Source organism: Echiichthys vipera (genome assembly GCF_963691815.1).
Source record: "Echiichthys vipera genome assembly, chromosome: X".
Taxonomy (NCBI): Eukaryota; Metazoa; Chordata; class Actinopteri; order Perciformes; family Trachinidae; genus Echiichthys; species Echiichthys vipera.
Genome location: NC_139825.1, coordinates 31073236 through 31092579, shown reverse-complemented (window position 1 = coordinate 31092579; position 19344 = coordinate 31073236). Strand labels below are relative to the sequence as shown.

The following is a 19344-nucleotide window of genomic DNA, read 5'->3' as shown; positions in this document are numbered from 1 at the left end:
TCTCCACTATTTCATACAGTCTCTGGTCTCGATCATTTTCAAGGCAGATGCTTTGCGGCTGCTCAGAGTTACACACCCCCCTCTATGCATTATGACGCAATCAACAAGGGACCGACAGGCTGGTCAAACAACTGGGGTCTCTGATGTGCTTCCGGACTACAAATAAAACCATAATTCTACGCGGAACTGTCGTGTCAACTTTGCGCCCGCGGTGCTGCCTCTGCCGGTGTCCGTCGCCTTTAGTCAGTGCCTGAACACGCGAGTTCCTCACCAAGGGTTTTTAAAAGTCTTCCCTCACTGAATCCCGGTCCCCTTCACCAACCATAGACGGTGTCTACGCCACAAGTCCTAAAAAAGGACTTAAATACAATATGACCACGAAGTGTGACATTTAGAGATTATCATGCACAACCGGGCACGTTACCTCATCCATTTCCAATACATTGGAACAAAATACAGGTAGATCATATTGGATACACTTTCCTTAAGGTGTGTTATTATCATTATTAGTATTATTATTATTATTATTCAGCCTATTTATTATTCGATTATTTCTGCAGTGGTGCAATGAAAGTGTCTCCAACTACGCTGGACAAGAAAGGGGTGCAGGATCACTTGGAGGTAAGTTTTACTGTTTATATTATCGTGTCCTCCACGTGACCTCCTTTACATGATCTCTCTCATGGTCTCTTTCCTCTCTTCTTTCCAACCCCAGTTATAGTCTTGCGATCCAGAAAACAAACTATGGTATGGTCGTATATTATATTATACTGTAGTATAGTGTATTATATTATGGTATAGTATAGTATATTATTAAATAGTATTATTTGGCTGTCGTCAGTGATGGAAAGTAACTAAGTACATTTACTCAAGTTCTGTACTTAAGGTATTTGTACTATACTCGAGTAATTCCGTTTTAATCTACTTTAAACTTCTACTCCACTACAATTCAGGTACAATATTAGACTTTTTACAGCACTACATTTATCTGTCAACTTTAGTTACTAGTTACTTTACAGATTCTGATTCTGATTTATACAAAATATTATCAGCAAATGAAACAACATATTTTTATAGATCAAGCTACACAGCAGTCTATAAAGTAAATACAGTTAGCCCCACCTTTATCAGCTGCCACATTAAAGTGATATTTACATGAATCTATCAATATTTATAATCTAAATATAATATTCTTAAATGGGCCATTCTGCATAATGAGTATTTTAACTTTTTATACTTAAAGGAAATTTTGATGCTAATACTTTTGTACTTTTACATAAGTAACATTTTGAATGCGGGACTCTTTTACTTGTAACATAGTTTTTCTACAGTGTTGTCTAACTACTTATACTTAAGTAAAAGCTCTGAGTACTTCTCCCACCCCAGGTTATCGTTTATCATGTGGATAACAAGTTTATCTTGTGGATAACAAGACATAACAAAGCAGGTTGTGCAGCTACCATGTCAAGTGTTGTGTGACTGACTATTAGATACTGTAAACCTGGCAGAATCAAATGCAATCCACACGCAACAACAGTCCTGCAATAGATCCTTCCTTCATGAAGGATATAATGTTTAGTTGTTGTTGATTCAACTGTATGATCACTTGAGGCTGCAGACTGGTGCTAGTGATGTGTTTTATGTTATAGTGGCAGTGGTGTGTTTCATAGAGCAGATTCAGTTCATCAGTGTGCATGTTGTTGATCCCTGTGGCATCACTCTCTCCCTTACTGCCCATCTTATACTATATTTCCAATGAAGGCAAGAAGAGTGTAAAAATGTTAGGGAAAAAAGTCACGCACACGCACAAGTTTTTACAATATAACGGCCCACAGCTGATGTTCGCTGATGTTCTCTCGGTTTGTGTACAGGATGCAGTAAGAAGACTGAAACCGCTCAACCCAGTGTCTCTGTCAGTGTCCAGCAGGACAGACCAAGGTGTCCATGCCTTCTCTAACTCCGCCCACTTCGACCTCCAGCGTAAGGGCGATAAGCCGCCATTTACTGAAGACGTTCTGGTCGAGGCTCTTAATTTCTACCTCAAAGCAGAGCACATCAGGTGAGTCGTCACTGAGACACACAATGAGTGACATTTCTGTGTATTTCTCTGCGGATTAAGAGTTTTGATCATTTCACAGTATCTAAATACCACCTCCACCTGCTTTATCTAAAAAATACAAATAAAAGAAGACCTGGCAATCTCACTTATACCACCAGTAGGAAATGAATGGGTGACCCTAGATTGTGTTCATCAGATAACACATAACCACAAATCAAAACCAACACAAACACACACACACATATAATTTTCATAAGCAGTGTACAAAGCATCGTCTCACACATTTGGGCACTGGGGCATTGTTTGGCATGGCACCATTTTGCTACTCAGGAGTTTCCCTTATGGGAAAAGGGCCGCTCATTTAAAGCTAATTGAGGGCCTTTTTTCCGAAGTAGCACAGCAGATGAGTGAAACCCTGATTTGAAGTTAGTTAGTTAGTTAATTAGTTACTTAGTTAGTTAGTTGTCCTCTTAGGGAATTTTTTTTCACAGTCATTTGTACTTCTTCTTTCTTTTTTTCGCCGGCTTTTTGTGGCACATGAAAAAATAAAGCACATACATATTCCAGAAAGCAAACACACACACACAGTTATACAATTGGAGGTACATCGGAGACACATGGGATACATTGTTGCATACATTTATCTGTGAGGTTTGTTTTGTTGATTATTTGGATGTTTGAGGGGGATCAGGCTTCTGCTTAAACAGGCTTTGTTGCTGCTCATAGAACTATTCCTCCTGCCAGAGGGTAAGAGTGAGAAGTAGCTCTTGAGTGGGTGAGTAATGTCCAGGGTTATTTCATGAGCGATACATGTGATGGCCTTGTTGTTTAGTTCCTGTAGATTTGCAGTATTAGTTATCTGAGTGAGTCTATTGCATTTTTTTCTGTGAGCATATTGAAGAAACATGTGGAACAGTACAGTAGATACAGTACAGCAGTTGAACAATGCTGGTGTACAGTAGTAGGGGTAGGTGGGGGGCAAAATTATGTCCTTTCAGTTTGCGCACTGCTGACAGTCTCTGGTTTCCTTTTTTGTGGATGTCAATTTTGAGTCCAAGGTATTTGAAATGGTCTACTGTCTCTACTGTTTAATTGTTAGTGATGGTGGAGTGGTGGGGTTGTGGGGAGCCAAAGACCATTTCTTTTGTTATGCTGACGTTGAGTTACAATTTCTGTGTCTATTCTTTGTATATTCACTGCAGTTATTCATGTAAACCAGTAGTCTGAGACATTGTTTACAGCTTAAAGGGGAGTTAAATAAAATTTGGTGATGATCGATGGTTTTTGTGTTAATGAAAGAGCAGTTAAAGTCAAATTTGACCGGGAACACCAAAGTAAGGGGGGAGAAACTAACACTACACAAAGGTTAAGTTCTTAAGTTCTGAACAAAACCTTCCTCCCTCGTGTGAGATCAGAGGAACATCTGACGAAAGAGGAACAAAAGACTGAAAATCTTAGACAGAGGAGTAAAAAGGTATGTATACTATTGTTGCCATAAAATGTCAGTATCATAGTTCAAAGTTATTTGGTTGATGTATCCATTTTACTCATGATCAGTTTTTCAAAATGCTCTTATTTCTGTAAGCAGTGTGGTAAAGTAACTTCACACTAAATAATTCAATTCAATTGTATTTATAGTGCCAAATCATAACAAGAGACTTTACATATAGAGAAGGTCAAGACCACTTATGAGACCCAACAATTCCCCCATGAGCAGCAACAAGAAGCACTATCTAATAATAGTAATCTTATATTTATCCAGCACTCTTGTGCAAACTGTGGCGAGAGAATTGTTTTGTGGAGAAGTAGATCTGTGTTTCTGCAGCTTTGATGTGATGCCACAACTTCACCCGTGCGTTTGGAGTTAAAGAGCAGCACAAGTTGAATGGAAGTTTTCTAGATTCCCGGTTGTCGGTGTCCCATCTTCTCCTTTTGCTTTTCTCCACGTGCTTTTTCGTCACCTCCTCTTTTTAATCCCTTCATTACACAGTGTTGCGTTATAATCACTTTTTATGACTTCACTTTGGTTTAGACCTCCGTGGTATGTTCTGATATTCAGACAGCAGCTTTTCTGTCTGAAAGAGGAGGGAAAAAAAGGAATGGCGAAGGAAAGATGGATAGAGGTGCAGATACTAGGGGATAAAGAGCTGAGGAAAGACAAGGTATGAGCACCAAACAGATTTTGACGCAGACTGAATTAAGACGGAGGAGTGAGAGTGTGAAAAAGAACGAGCCGTTTGGAACACAGACAGACAGAGAGGAGAGGAGGGAAAAGGGAACCTCCCAGCTCTTCGCTAATCCCTAAACCTGCAGAGTGAAGGTTAGAAAGGATTATCCCTGCTCTGCTTTTTTGTCTATAGCATCCATTAATAAACAAACACAGACACACAGACACACAGACACAGACACAGACACAGACACACACACACACACACACACACACACACACACACACACACACACACACACACACACACACACACACACACACACAGATACACTCATCTAGCTCAATGGAAATTACCATCTTGATTAGAAATTAAAACCTGAGAAATATTCAGTATAAACAAACTTCTTCTTCTCAGTGACTTCATAAAGCAGAGTGATTATTGTTATTATAAATTATTTATGGCCTCCAAACCTATACCTTATATATAACATATTCAACCACTAGTTCAGACACATTGTTCAGACACACACCCCTATGTTCAGATTGATCTTTCATAAAAAACACTTAACGTCAGATCTGGCAACCCACGCCGTCTGCTCACATCTTCCTGGGATGGACGAAGAGAGTTTTTGTTACAGCTACAATAAGAATTAAGCTCACGGCTCGTAGCACCAGTCTGCTGCCTCCTGAGATTGAGTGCCGAAGCAAGATTTATACTAGATTTGCACACTGTAAAAAAAAAAGGAAAAAAGAAATCAGGGTTTCACTCATCTGCTGTGCTGCTGCGGAAAAAAGGGCCTCAATTAGCTTTAAATGAGCGGCCCTTTTCCCATAAGGGGAAACTGCTGAGTAGCAAAATGGTGCCATGCCAAACAATGCCCCAGTTCCCAAATGTGTGAGACGATGCTTTGTACACTGCTTATGAAAATTGTGTGTGTGTGTGTGTGTGTGTGTGTGTGTGTGTGTGTGTGTGTGTGTGTGTGTGTGTGTGTGTGTGTGTGTGTGTGTGTGTGTGTGTGTGTGTGTGTGTGTGTGTGTGTGTGTGTGTGTGTGTGTGTGTGTGTGTGTGTGTGTGTGTGTGTGTGTGTGTGTGTGTGTGTGTGTTTGTGTGTTTGTGTGTGTGGTTTGGGGGCCAGGCAAAAAGGCTGTCACTTCACATCGGAGCAGGCGCTGAAGGCAGACGCAAGGGTTTCCTCTGCCACGTGTCGCACCCCAATCTCCTCCCCTGGAAACGTAACCTAGTTTCTGTGCACCGGCACACACACACACACACACACACTCACACACACACACACACACACACACACACACACACACACACACACACACACACACACACACACACACACACACACACACAGTATACACGCGGTATGTTCCAACATTGTTCTCATAGTTCCTTATACTCATACATGCTAACAGGCTCCAGCCACTCGTCACCTCCCGCTTTCTCTAACACACAACACACATGAATGCACAAATGCATACTCTTTGCACATGTACAGGCATGTGTGGACAAACACTACAGGGGCCTAGCGTGGTTCGTGTGGTCAGAGTCACAGTGGCACAGCTGGCTGCATCTCTTTGTTCTTTCACTTTACAGATGTAAGCATCAAAGTTTCCCCACTTGTCACTATTATTACTGTATAAAACATCTCTGTGTGGCATTTTATTTTTTTCATCAGCCATGAAGAATGTGAAGAATGATGTTGAAACCAGCCAGTTAACGACAATAGTTTTATGTTATATTGCTCAGACCATTTAAAAAGAAAAAAACAACAGCAACACAGATCCTTCTCTCCCTGACTTGGAAGCCCAGAGGTTATGTAACATATACATACACACACACACACATATATATATATATATTCCTGTTCAAAGCGAATATATATTTATATATATATATATATTTATATATATATATAAATATACAGGGGAGATATCATGCTCATTTTCAGGGTCATATTTGTATTTTGGGGTTCTACTATAACATGTTTACATGCTTTAACGTTGAAAAGCTCATTATTTTTCTCAAACCGTCTGTCTGAATATACTTGTACTCACATTCTGTCAGTTTTATTTCCTTTCCCTTTAGCCCCCCCTCCTGAAAAAGCCCAGTTTGCTCTGTTTGAATGAATTATCAGAAATAATAGATTTCCATAAAAGCTGCCAGTATGTTGATGGCACCAGCCAAGAAGACAATGTTCAATTCTATGTGCAGAACTGCCAGCTGCATTCTTCAGTCTACATCAAGATGTCACACACGCTCATACATCGATCCATATGCTGGTTGATTTTTATAAAAGCAAATTTTGTCTGACTGATATTAGAGTTATAACACGATCCATCCCCTCCCTTGTGTCTCTCACGCACAGGAAGTGTCCTGTTAGCCTTGCCCTGGCTGGAGTCACATCAAAGAGCTCCAGCCTCTGGGTCTGTTGTAATGCTATAACTGTGTGAGCATTAGTGCTTGGCTCTTCAGGGTTCTTGGCAGCGCTCTGACAATGGGTGTGCTTTTGTCTAAAAAGCTGCAATGCTGGCATTTTGAACAATGTCTTGTGAACAGTTTTTCTTACTGGTGGTACAAGAATGAAAGTATTAACATCTTGTAGTATCTTTGGGGACTGCTTTGATCTAAGGAAGGATGTGTGCTTGTTTAGTTGAAGTCTACTCTAAATGTTTAATATTACTTTCTGTGATGTACAGTAGAGCTCAAATTTCCTACTTTTCAGGCCTGAATGGATGTCAGCTTTCACTCCCAACTATTTTGTCACTTTGTCAGGGTCACCTGTGCCCACCGCGTGCCCGATGATTTCCATGCACGTTTCCGCGCCGAGTCTCGGACGTACATCTACCGGATAGCCCTGGGAATGCCCCGTCAAACTCCGCTTCCTCTCACAGACCACGATCTCTGCTGGAAGCTCTGGGACACGTGAGTTATCCCCTCGTATATGCACCGCGCCTCCCTTCATTCACTCATCTGTTTTTTCATCCTTCATCTTTGTGTTAGATGATTTCCCCTTAAGCAATACAAAAGATCAAGCTCAGACTCAAAGTAACAAGTAGGTCCAGACACACACACACTCAGACACACCCTCAATAAGATCATGCCAAGCCTTGCAGAAACAATGGCACGTTAAACACATGAATAATCCACACGTGCCACGCCGGCACTGCATATTAGGGCCAGTCAAACAAAGTGTTTTATCAAGCTGACATCTCAAAAACAAACAAAGGAGAAGAGAGAAAAGAGAAGGGGATGCGGATGGACAGAGTACAGAAAAAGAAAAAGAAGCAGATGAAATTGCGAGGGCTTCATAGCTTAGACGATGTTCGTTTCGCCGTGATTGGAAGGAGGGAGCGTGAAGAAACGCATTTCAGTGTTCAGTGTACGTAGGAGCATTTGTCTGTTCCTCTCTCCACTTTTTTTTTTTTAGGAAAAGTAGGGCAAGATAAGCTGCAGGCTTATACACATGCAGAACAACACCCACGCACATTACCCTGACTGTTGGTATTTTTCACTCTCTCTTTTCCCTCTCCCACCATTCTCCTTCTCTCCACTACACTTTTTTTTCCTTCGCTCTCTTGTTTCTCTCTCTGGTGTCTCAGTTTTTTTATTTTTTTTTATTTTTTATCCCTTCTCTCATTTACAGCATCCATGTCGTCCATCAAGCCCTCAACGTCTCTGCCTCAGCAGCATCTCGCTGTTCTCTCTTTGATCTGCCTCTCCCTCGTCATTACACACCCCCGTCTCTCCCACTGCAAAAAATATAATGAATCTCCACTATTCGTTTCAATGTTGAATATATCTTGCATTTCATAGAACAAGGGAATAATCAGTTTGTGTTTTAAAATTCAGTCTGCATGAAAGATTAATTGCATGATGTAAGCAATCTCTTATTTTTCTAATTTCTCCTTTGTCTTTGGGATTTATTTGGGAATTTGGTGTATTGAACCCCAACTGGGTGACACTCATTTGCAATAATGACCTGCTTTTTCTACATTATCCTGCTTATTACAAAGCTACTTGCTAAAGAAATCTATAATTTGACACAAAATATTGATTTAATCAGAGGGAGAGCCTATGAGAATATAGAGCTGATGATCAGAAACGCATGCAACGGCAGAATGCCGTAATTGACCAATCAGAATCAAGTATTTAACAAAGCGGTGTAATAATCCATATTGATACTTCAATTGTCAGCCAATTGTTACTTTTTGCTCAGCTCTGTTCCATTTTCCAACTTTCCCTTAAAAGTTATGAGAGGATAAACTGCAGACTGACTTGATCTGGGATGGATCGAGCATTTCTTTTAAACCAGACACTTAGCACAAAAATACGTCAACCGTCATCTTTTGCAGCGCTCCACCACATCTTCATTCATGACTGTCATGTTCAAGATTTTAAATTGGTGCATTGAGATTTTAATTAATGAGTCAGACAGCACACTCCTCCATTCCCCTGCTCACTGTGTCTTTCTCGCTCTCTGTGACAGAAGCTTGAGACAGAGCCTAAGAACCGGCCCACTTTCAGTCTCTCCCCCTCAAATTAGCCGGTCGTCAACATGCTCCGATCGCTCCCATTGCATTCTGTGTCAGAAAAGTTCATATTATATAAGTCAACCAATAAAATATTCTATATTGAAAGCAGAAAGATGGAGGTCTGAAAAGCCGTCGTACTTAATGTGTACACTGCATCCCAGCCGCTTGACCTCACTCTTCAGCGAGGTCACTTTCAGGTCGAATTGCAATATCACAATGAGCATGCAAAAGTTGATTTAAGAAGTCTGTTTTTACCTCAGCTGCCTGATCTTGACATCTATAGAAAATCTAGCATTTATTTGTCTCCTGTTTCTGTCTCTCATCAGAAAGCTGGATGTAGAAGCCATGCGCGAGGCTGCCGCACTGCTCGTTGGGACTCAGGACTTCAGCAGCTTCAGAGCTGTGAACTCCGACATCCATTTAAAAAGCCCTGTGAGGACTCTTGATGTAGCCAGCATCCAGCCAGGAAGCTCGTTCGCACATGCGCACTTCCACAGGTAGGCCGGTTTAATTCAGGTATACTGATCAATTTGGCTCCTAGCAAAGTAAAAAAAAAAAAAAAGCATTGATGTAAACTCACATTGAAGCTGCATACATTGTTGTGTCCACTTTGGGCAGACTTTGGGACAGGTTGTAAATATATATATAAATATGACATTGACATCTTGCCTTATAAAGATGTAAAGACATAAAAGATATAATGTCATAGATATAAATAAGGAGGAGGCTTCACTTCCCAATGTCAGACACAATGTGTCCAAGCGTTTATTTTCTGACTTCATGACTATACAAAATGGTGTCCCCCAAGGGTCCATTTTGGGACCTATTTTATTTACTATCTTCATTAATAATTTGTGTAGTAATGTCACAAATACAAAATTTCATTTTCATGCAGATGACAGCATTATTCATAGCTCTGCCTACTCTTTAGAAATTGCAATTAAAGACCTTCAATCTGCCTTTAATGTAGTTCAGAAAAATCTTTGTGGATTGAGACTTGTATTAAATGTTGATAAAACTAAAATGATCTGCTTCTCAAGACTTAAGACAGTTGTATGTCAGACAAATGTAAAGATTGTTACTCTCAATAATAAGGTGATTGAGAAAGTCTCAACCTATAAATATCTGGGCTTTTCCTTTTAAATACCATATTGAGTGCCTTATTAAAAAACTCAGAGTGAAGTTGGGTTTTTTGTATAGAAATAAATGTTGTTTTCTTTTAGTGCTAGAAAAAAAATCCTCCAAACCATTCTTTTATCCGTTATTGACCGCGGTGATATTTTGTACATGCACGCAAATACGTCATCTTTAAAAATGCTGGATTCTGTGTACAATGCTGCTCTACCGTTCATCTCTGATTCCGGTTTCCGAACACACCATTGTACTCTGTATGAGAAAGTTGGACTATCTTCATTACACAGCCGTAGAATGGAGCATTGGTCTGTGTTTCTTTATACGGCTATTTTACATCAACTTCCATCCTATCTGTGTTCTCTACTGGCTCCTAGAAACACCAGAACCTGCACCCCTCGCTGCAGCAGCCTTATGTTCAATATTCCTCGAACCAACACCGTGTGTGGTGAGAGGGCTTTTAAATATTTAGCACCTTTATCTTGGAATAAACTACAGGATCATTTCAAACTGGAATCCCTCATCAGTATGGGCCATTTCAAAAGCAGGATTAAGGACCTTTGATTACAATTTGCACATGTACTGTCTCTAAGCACTGATCAGCTTTTTTTTAATTTTTAATGTTGTTTTATTTTATTGATTTATCATGTTTAGTTGTGTGTCATGTTTAGTTGTGTGTTGTTTTGGTTTTAAATGTGAAATTTGTATGTTTATGCTGCTGTCTTGGCCAGGACTCCCTTGGAAAAGAGATTTTAAATCTCAATGGGAATATTCCTGGTTAAATCAAAAGTGGCATTCTGTCACAGAAAAAGCACGTGGCCTTCTGCGGCGTCCTCAGGCCAACAGTGGAGTTAGCAGTAACATACGGGAACTGATTATTACAAATTGGAGGGAAAAAAAGAGAGAGGGCCATTTGGGCTTTCGGAGATTATGGCCACAGGGGTCACTCTGCATGCCAAATACCATTACCATGAGAATTGATTATTTGCCCTGAAAATAATTCAATTCAATTCAATTTTATTTATAGTGTCGAATCCTAACAAAAGTTATCTCAGGACACTTTACAGAGTAGGTAAAGACCACACTCAATGACTTATTTATGATTTACACAGACCCAACAATTCCCCTGTAGAGAACGGTGGCAACGAAAACCTTCCCTTTAACAGGCAGGAACATCAGACAGACCCAGCTCTGTGGAGGACGGACATCTGTCTTGACCAGTTGGGGAGGAAGAAAAGGAGAGAGAAAGATAAAAAAGACACACAGATGGACAGAGAGAGACAAAGACAGACAGACACACTTCCAGAGATGCAAGCAAAGCCTAACAGTAACTATAATAATATTTATAGTGATGTGAATATGACGTATATGTTAAGACAGTTAATACAACAGAATAGTAGAAACAAGCACAGCTAAGGTGACAGAATATGAAAATGATAATAATTATGGTGGCAAACATGATCAATGATGAGTAGTGGCAATAGCAGCTACGATACAGCTACAAATTTTATAGTTTATTAAACTAGTGATAGTATATATGAGTAACAGTGATAATAGCAGCAGGAAGCATCATGTAGGACCACGGCAGCAGGCACCACCACGATCAGCAGAGACCTGCGAGATGACAAAGCACAAACAACTCCGGGGAAGAAGCTGAATTAGTAACCTGCATTGATGAGACATGAATGGTACAGACAGAGAGGAGAGAAGCTCAGAGTATCAGGAAAAGTATTATCCCCCGGCAGACTAGGCCTATAGCAGCATAATTAAGCAGAATAAAGTCTTATCGTAAGCCCTAGCTGTAAGCTTTATCAAAAGGGAACGTTTTAAGTTTACTCTTAAATAAGGGGACAGTGTCTGCCTCCCGAATAACACTTGGGAGTTGGTTCCACAGGAGAGGAGCTTGGTAGCTGAAGGCTCTGCCTCCACTTCTACTTTTGGAGACTCTAGGAACGACGAGTAGCCATTCTCAGAGCGCAGAGATCTAGTCGGGTAATACGGTACTATGAGCTCTTTAAGATACGACGGGGCCTGACCAATAAGAGCTTTGTACGTAAGGAGAAGGATTTTAAATTCTATTCTAGATTTTACAGGTAGCCAGTGCAAAGAAGCTAAAACAGGAGAAATATGTTCTCTTCTATTTGTTTTAGTTGAGCTAAAGCTGCAGCATTTTGGACCAACTGGAGACTCTTAGGGCGTGATCACACTATCCTTTTGGCCGCGGCCAAAACCGGTTTTTCAGCTAAAGTCTAGTACCTTTAAGTAGTGTGAGCGCACCCGCTCCGCGCTCAACTGGGGCCAGCTGGGCCGCCACGGCCCGCTTGAAAGAGGTGGGCTTTAGCGGAGCCGTTTGCACATGTACGAGCACGAGCGTGCGCACGTGCACGCGCACGCGCACGAGCCCTACGGCAGTAGCGTTATGTCCGCCTGTTCGGACATGTAAATAGAAGGACGGACCATGCGCGGACATTTAACAACAACAACAATGGTGGGGAAAGGTTCATGTTGGTGTGATGCGGAGGTGGAGTGTTTACTGCAGATTTGGTCGGATGAAAATATTCAAAAAAAGTCGACAAGACGCACAAAAACTCTGAGGTCTGTGGAAAGATTTGTAAACAAAGCCACACACACGCGATCAATGCGTGTGACGTGTTACGGCTTGAAGGCGTATGGACAGCAAGAAGTATTGGCCGAGGCCCAGGTAGTGTGAGTACAAACGGGGCTGGGGCGCGGGGGGGAGAGGGAGGGGGGACAAGTACCCTAAAGTCCGGGTCTCGGTCCGGGAGGATAGTGTGAGCGCGCCCTTAACAGACTTATTGGAGCAGCCTGATAATAAGGACTTGCAATAGTCCAGCCAAGAAGTAACAAATGCATGGACTAGTTTTTCTGCATCTTTCTGAGACACAATGTTCCTAATTTTCGCAATATTACGCAGGTGAAAATATGCAGTCCTTGTCCTTAGTTTTATGTGAGAATCGAAAGGACATATCCTGGTCAAAAATAACACCCAGATTCCTAACTGTGGTGCTGGAAGACAACGCAACATCATCCAGAGTAACAGAGCGTGATCACACTATCCTTTTGGCCGCGGCCAAAACCGGTTTTTCAGCTAAAGTCTAGTACCTTTAAGTAGTGTGAGTGCACCCGCTCCGCGCTCAACTGGGGCCAGCTGGCCCTCCACGGCCCGCTTGAAATAGGTGGGCTTTAGCGGAGCCGTTTGCACATGTACGAACACGAGCGTGCGCACGTGTACGAGCACGAGCACGAGCCCTACGGCAGTAGCGTTATGTGCGCCTGTTCGGACATGTAAATAGAAGGACGGACCATGCGCGGACATTTAACAACAACAACAATGGCGGTGAAATGTTCACGTTGGTGTGATGCGGAGGTGGAGTGTTTACTGCAGATTTGGTCGGATGAAAATATTCAAAAACAGTCGACAAGACGCACAAAAACTCCGAGGTTTATGGAAAGATTTGTAAACAAAGCCACACACAAGCGATCAATGCGTGTGACGTGTTACGGCGTGATGGCGTATGGACAGCAAGAAGCATTGGCCGAGGCCCTGGTAGTGTGAGTACAAACGGGGCTGGGGCGCGGGGGGGGGGAGGGAGAGGGGACAAGTACCCTAAAGTCCGGGTCTCGGTCCGGGAGGACAGTGTGAGTCCGCCCACAAACAATATCTTAAGCTATTGAGTTTCGGAGGCCTTTGGGGCCAAGTACAATAACTTCAGTTTTATCTGAGTTTAACATCAGAAATTTGCAGGTTATCCAGCTTTTTATTTTCTTAATGCACATTTGAAGTTTATCTAACTGTTGGGTTTCTTCTGGTTTGATCGACAAATATAATTGTGTATCATCAGCATAACAATGAAAATTTATGGAGTGCTTCCTTATAATATTTCCTAAGGGAAGCATATATAAGGTGAAAAGAATCGGTCCAAGGACAGAACCCTGCAGCACTCTGTGCCTGACTTTAGTGTGCATGGAGGATTTGTAGTTAACATGTACAAACTGAGATCTATATGATAAATATGACTTAAACCAGCTCAGTGCGGCTCATTTAATGCCAATTAGATGCTCCAGTCTCTGTATCAGGATGTGATGGTCAATAGTGTCGAATACAGCACTAAGATCTAGTAAAACAAGTACAGAGACAAGTCCTTTGTCTGAAGCTATTAGAAGGTCGTTAGTAATTTTCACCAGTGCTGTCTCGGTGCTATGATTCGCTCTAAATCCTGACTGGAAGTCCTCAAATAACACATTAAAGTCACACAACTGATTGGCAACTAATTTCTTGAGGATTTTAGAGAGAAAAGTCAGGTTAGATATAGGTCTATAGTTGGCTAGTACCTCAGGATCAAGACTGGGCTTTTTAAGAAGTGGTTTAATTACAGCTACTTTAAAAGACTGTGGTACATAACCTGCTGATAAAGACATGTTAATCATATCTAATCCAGGAGTGCTAACTAAAGGTAACACTTCTTTAAGTAACCTAGTTGGAATAGAGTCTAGGAGACAAGTAGAAGGTTTTGAGGCGTAAATAGTAGAGGTTCATTTGTTAAGGTCGACTGTGGAAAAGCAGTCCAAGAATATATCAGGTCGTACAGTTTCTAAGGTTCCTTGGTTTGATGAAAAATTGGTGCCAAGCGAGTTGTTTTTGTCCCTAATAGTTATAATTTTGTCATTAAAGAAGGTCATGAAGTCGTTACTACTGAGGGTTATAGGAATACATGGCTCAATAGAGCTGTGGCTCTCTGTCGGCCTGGCTACAGTGCTGAAAAGAAATCTAGGATTGTTATTATTCTCCTCTATTAAGGATGAGTAATAGGCTGCTCTGGCATTACGGAGGTCCTTCCTATAGGTTTTAAGACTTTCTTGCCAAACTAAGTGAGATTCCTCCAGTCTAGTGGAGCGCCATTTACTTTCCAACTTTCGCGATATTTGTTTTGATTCACAGGTCTGTGAGTTATACCATGGAGCCAACTTCCTCTGTTTCATTATCTTCTTTTTTAAAGGAGCAACAGAGTTGAGTGTTGTTCGTAGTGAGCCTGCAACACTGTCAACAAAGTGATCAATTTCAGAGAAACTAACGTTAGTGCAGGAATCTTGAATATTAGAATAAGGCATTAAAGTAAATGCAGATGGAATCGATTCCTTAAATTTAGTTATAGCACTATCAGATAAACATCTAGTTTAGACACTTTTACCCAGAGGTGAGTAGTCCTGTAATTTAAATTCAAAAGTTATTAAATAATGGTCTGATAAAATAGGATTCTGTGGAAAGACTATTAAGTCATTAATTTCCACTCCATAAACCAAAACAAGGTCGAGGGTGTGATTAAAACAGTGAGTAGGTTTATGTACACTCTGACTAAAACCAATCGAATCTAATAGAGAGATAAACGCGATACTGAGACTATTATTATCGCTGTCCACATGAATATTAAAATCTCCTACAATTATTACTTTGTCAGATTTAAGGACTAAATTTGGGAGAAACTCTGAGAATTCAGACCGAAATTCAGAGTACGGACCAGGAGCACGGTACACTATAACAAATATAATTGGCTGCACAGTTTTCCAGGTTGAATGTGAAAGACTAAGAACAAGACTTTCAAATGAATTATAATTTAGTTTAGGTTTAGGGTTTATTACTAGGCCTGAGTCATAAATAGCTGCAACGCCTCCTCATCGACCACTGCCTCGAGGAATATGAGTATTAATATGACTGGGAGGAGTGGATTCATTTAGGCTAACATATTCTTCGGGACGCAGCCATGTTTCGGTCAAAAATATGGTGCACAATATGGATATGGGCAGAATGTTAGTAGTTTTCAGCATAAATCTCACGTAGCCCTTAACCCCCGACGCATATGGTTCATTAACAAGCTGTGAGCGTCAGGATTACAGATCTGTAACATTGCACCAAAGTGTGTCTGTTTCCTCTTTTACTGTCTACAGAATGACCATGAATGAAAGCCTGCAATTGAGCTGTGTGTTTATTTGTTTTTAATATGGGTCTCTTTTCTAAGTAACAGTGATAAAATGAGAAGGAACTGAGCAGTGAATTGTTGGAAAAGTAAACATCGACATGGAAATAATTGGATGTTTTTCATCTCATTGTCATGAATAAGTGAACAGTACTTCATTTCAGAACTCTGTTGGCCACACAGTACATTAAGTGGGTGTTCACTTCTGGTTGTTGTAAATTTAATCTGCTGCTAACTGGGGGAAAAAAAAAAAGTACAAGCAGGATGAAGGGGGAATGTTTGGGTATACGATATATCTGTACAGTATTGCAGGTAAAAAGAAAATTCTGTTCAGTTGTCCAATTTAAAGAAAGCGTCCCATACTTGCCTTTCACTATATGAAACACTTCTCTCCCTTGAATGTCTTTCTTTCTTTCTAAGGCTCCAAATTGCGATTATTTTCACGTTTAGTTAATGGATTTAGTGTTCGAACAATTAAAAAGATTTTAAAAGGAGAGAAAAAGGCCAGTCACAGTGACGATAGCCCCAAGGTGATGTCTACCATTTTGTTTGGTTAACACTGAAATATATCAACAACTTTCAAACAGATTGTCATGGTATTTTGGTACAGACGTTCATGGTCCCCAGAGGGTGGACCCATCTGACTTTGGTGGTCTAACTGATGACATTCCTGTCAGACTCAGCTTTACCCTGTGTTTAGTGATAATTAGTTAATCTTAGCATGTTGCACACTACATTATACCTGCATCCCCATTTTAGCAATGTAATTGTGAGCATATTCGCATGTGTTAGCTCACGTTAGCATGTCCATGATAACAAAGCACCAGTGTTCCTGATGGGTCATCCCTATATGTTCCCAAGGACCTAGTCAAGCCTTGTGTTGAGTTTTGTAAATGATTGGTAAGGGCGATCTTCTCAATTCAAATTGCAAATGAACAAAGAGAGAAAGATGTTTCAAAAACAGTTTAATTGGTAAAAACTCTCTCAGCCACTGTAGAGAAATCAATGTCTAAAGTCAAGAAAAAAGTCTGAGGGCAGAGGTTTAACAGCATATTGACCCAGGGAAACATACATTGAATATTTGACCTAGATAAAATGAGAACATAAAAACCCTTTGAAAAGTCTATTTAATGTGTTATACGAAGAGGATATTAAGCTGGGGAACATTGGACTCAGGAGCATAGAAACATTCCCGTTCCTATGTCTCACATAGCGACTGCAGCCTCATATCCTGTTGCTCTATGAATTACTTAAACAATTCAGTTATCACAATAGCTGAACATAATTTTTCTGTCTATAAAGAAATTGATTAAAGTGCAGTCGGCAAGTCCGGCAGGTCGAGTTGACTCTAATTTCAAATGTTTAAAACTCTTGCGCCCCTCCCCCACTACCACAGAGCTACTCCGTGCCCTCCCATCGAGTGCTCGTCAGTGCATGTGCACCAGATTCCTGTGAACGCGACCGTCTCTTCTCTCATTGATAAACAGCAAGTAGTACACACAACACGGAGGTCGGATTTAGGTCGTCATTTAGCGAATGTATGACTAGCTTGAGGCTTGTGCTTGTGACTGTAACATGTGTGAGTGGAGAGGATAATATGGGCGCCGTGGATTGTGGCAAAACAAACAACAAGCTCTCGGTGCACATAGAGGCACATTTTTTTCTAAAACCGGATGATTTATGTTGTTCTATTTGAGCACAGTGTTGGCTTCAATGAATACGATCAAACAAATGTTGCCAACTACGACTTTAATCCTGTCAGCTTGTCAGAAAATAGTAAAATATAAATATTTGTGTATAAATGGGAGGCCTTGGTTACATCATTATGTTGTTCATTCATTACCATGTCAAGAAATTAGTACATGCACAGGTGTGTTTGCAACATGTGATAAAGCCTTGGTCTGTCCATATAAAGATACTGTCCATCACCAGTCCATGGGCTGACAGCCCTGCTGTATAAATGTGTCTCTGCGCTCCTTACATGTCAAATATTATCAGACAGCACACGCCGAGTCAAATTTGCATTTGACCAAATTCTTCATGTGCCTGTTTGCTCAGTTCACTCTTTCCTCTACCAAACATAAAGTCAGTCAATTTTGTGGAGAAAAGGGCTGTTGTGACTTTAATGTTGCAATTAATAACAAGAAAAGTGTTGGGACTAAGCTGCAGTAGCGTATCCATCCATCCATGTTACATTTAAACATAACTGTGCACGAGGAGAGGACTGGTTTCTATCTGATATCTGGCATGAGCGTGAATGAGCGTCAGCCTCCACCTCTGTCCACAAAAGAGAGATAATGGGGAGGAACGTCTAAAAATAGAATGATCAAGAGACAGGAGTCCTTTTCAACTCAAACGAATAACACGAATACTTTCAGAACATGGTTAGGTCTGATGAAGTACATTTATACAGATTTTCAATAGGCGTCATTATGATCCACACTTCTTGTATATATTTTTGCTCTTATGTTTGACTGAGTAGTGCTATATTACATCTGACTACCATTCAAGATATGGTTATGGTGTGTGTGTGTGTGTGTGTTGTTCATATATATAAATTTAACACTTTTTTTTCTTCTTCCCCAGAGAGATACCATTCTGGGAGCTGACTTTTAGAAGCAGATCTTTTCTTTATAAGCAGGTCCGTTTCCTCTTATTGTCTGTAGTCAGTTTAAAATCATAAATCTGTAAAAGTTTGTAAATGTAAGTAAGTAGCACCATCTGCTGGCAAAGACTAAAAAAAAATATGGCTCATACGTAAGACTAATTCAGCATCAAAGGGACCATTCAAATTTCTAAGATAAATAACTTTAAATCTACTATTTTAGTCTAAAATTGTTTACAAAGTGCTTTACATAAAGTTGAGTTTTGCGATGTTTCAGTAGTTTTAATTTAAAATGGCTGCTTTGGCTCTGTGCTCCAGGTGCGGAGGATGACAGGGGCCCTGGTGGCTGTAGGCCAGGGGAAGCTGTCAGTGCCTCAGCTGCAGGAGATACTGGAGGCTCGGGACACTTATGCCTACCCACAGGGCCTGGTTGCTCCGGCCTGTGGCCTCTTCCTCACCAGGGTGGACTACAGACAGACAGGTGAGGAGGCTGACTGACTCCTTATCAAATGTGACATCCTATTACAATTTATCAATTATAAAAACAACATATTTGCTCAGTGGCTTCGTTTGCTCCAAATGTTTGGTAAGTTTGCTAAACAGAAAAGCTAAAACAATTCTATGATCAAAATACATGCCAATTATATTTCAATTGACTTATCAGCTTAGCCTGCAAAACACAATGTGTAGTTGGAAGTTCACACCTTCACTACTGTGGTGATTGAATTTAGATGTGATTTATTAAGCATATTAAGATTTCTTCTTCTTCGCCTCCTCAGACCTGCAGTTTTCACAACAGACATCAGAGAAGCAATTTATCTCCAGTGGAAACGCAGAGGATTAA

General features: G+C 40.7%; 1 protein-coding gene across 1 annotated transcript; it reads left to right on the top strand.

Annotated features, from left to right (window-relative positions):
* Window positions 1-403: 403 nt before the first annotated feature.
* Window positions 404-19344, top strand: pusl1 (pseudouridine synthase like 1; the record flags this gene model as incomplete). Its single annotated transcript, XM_083939602.1, has 8 exons — window positions 404-459; window positions 561-621; window positions 1872-2059; window positions 7012-7161; window positions 9098-9268; window positions 18482-18536; window positions 18819-18981; window positions 19280-19344. The coding sequence occupies 8 exons, from the start codon at window positions 404-406 to the stop codon at window positions 19342-19344; spliced, it is 909 nt and encodes a 302-aa protein (XP_083795728.1).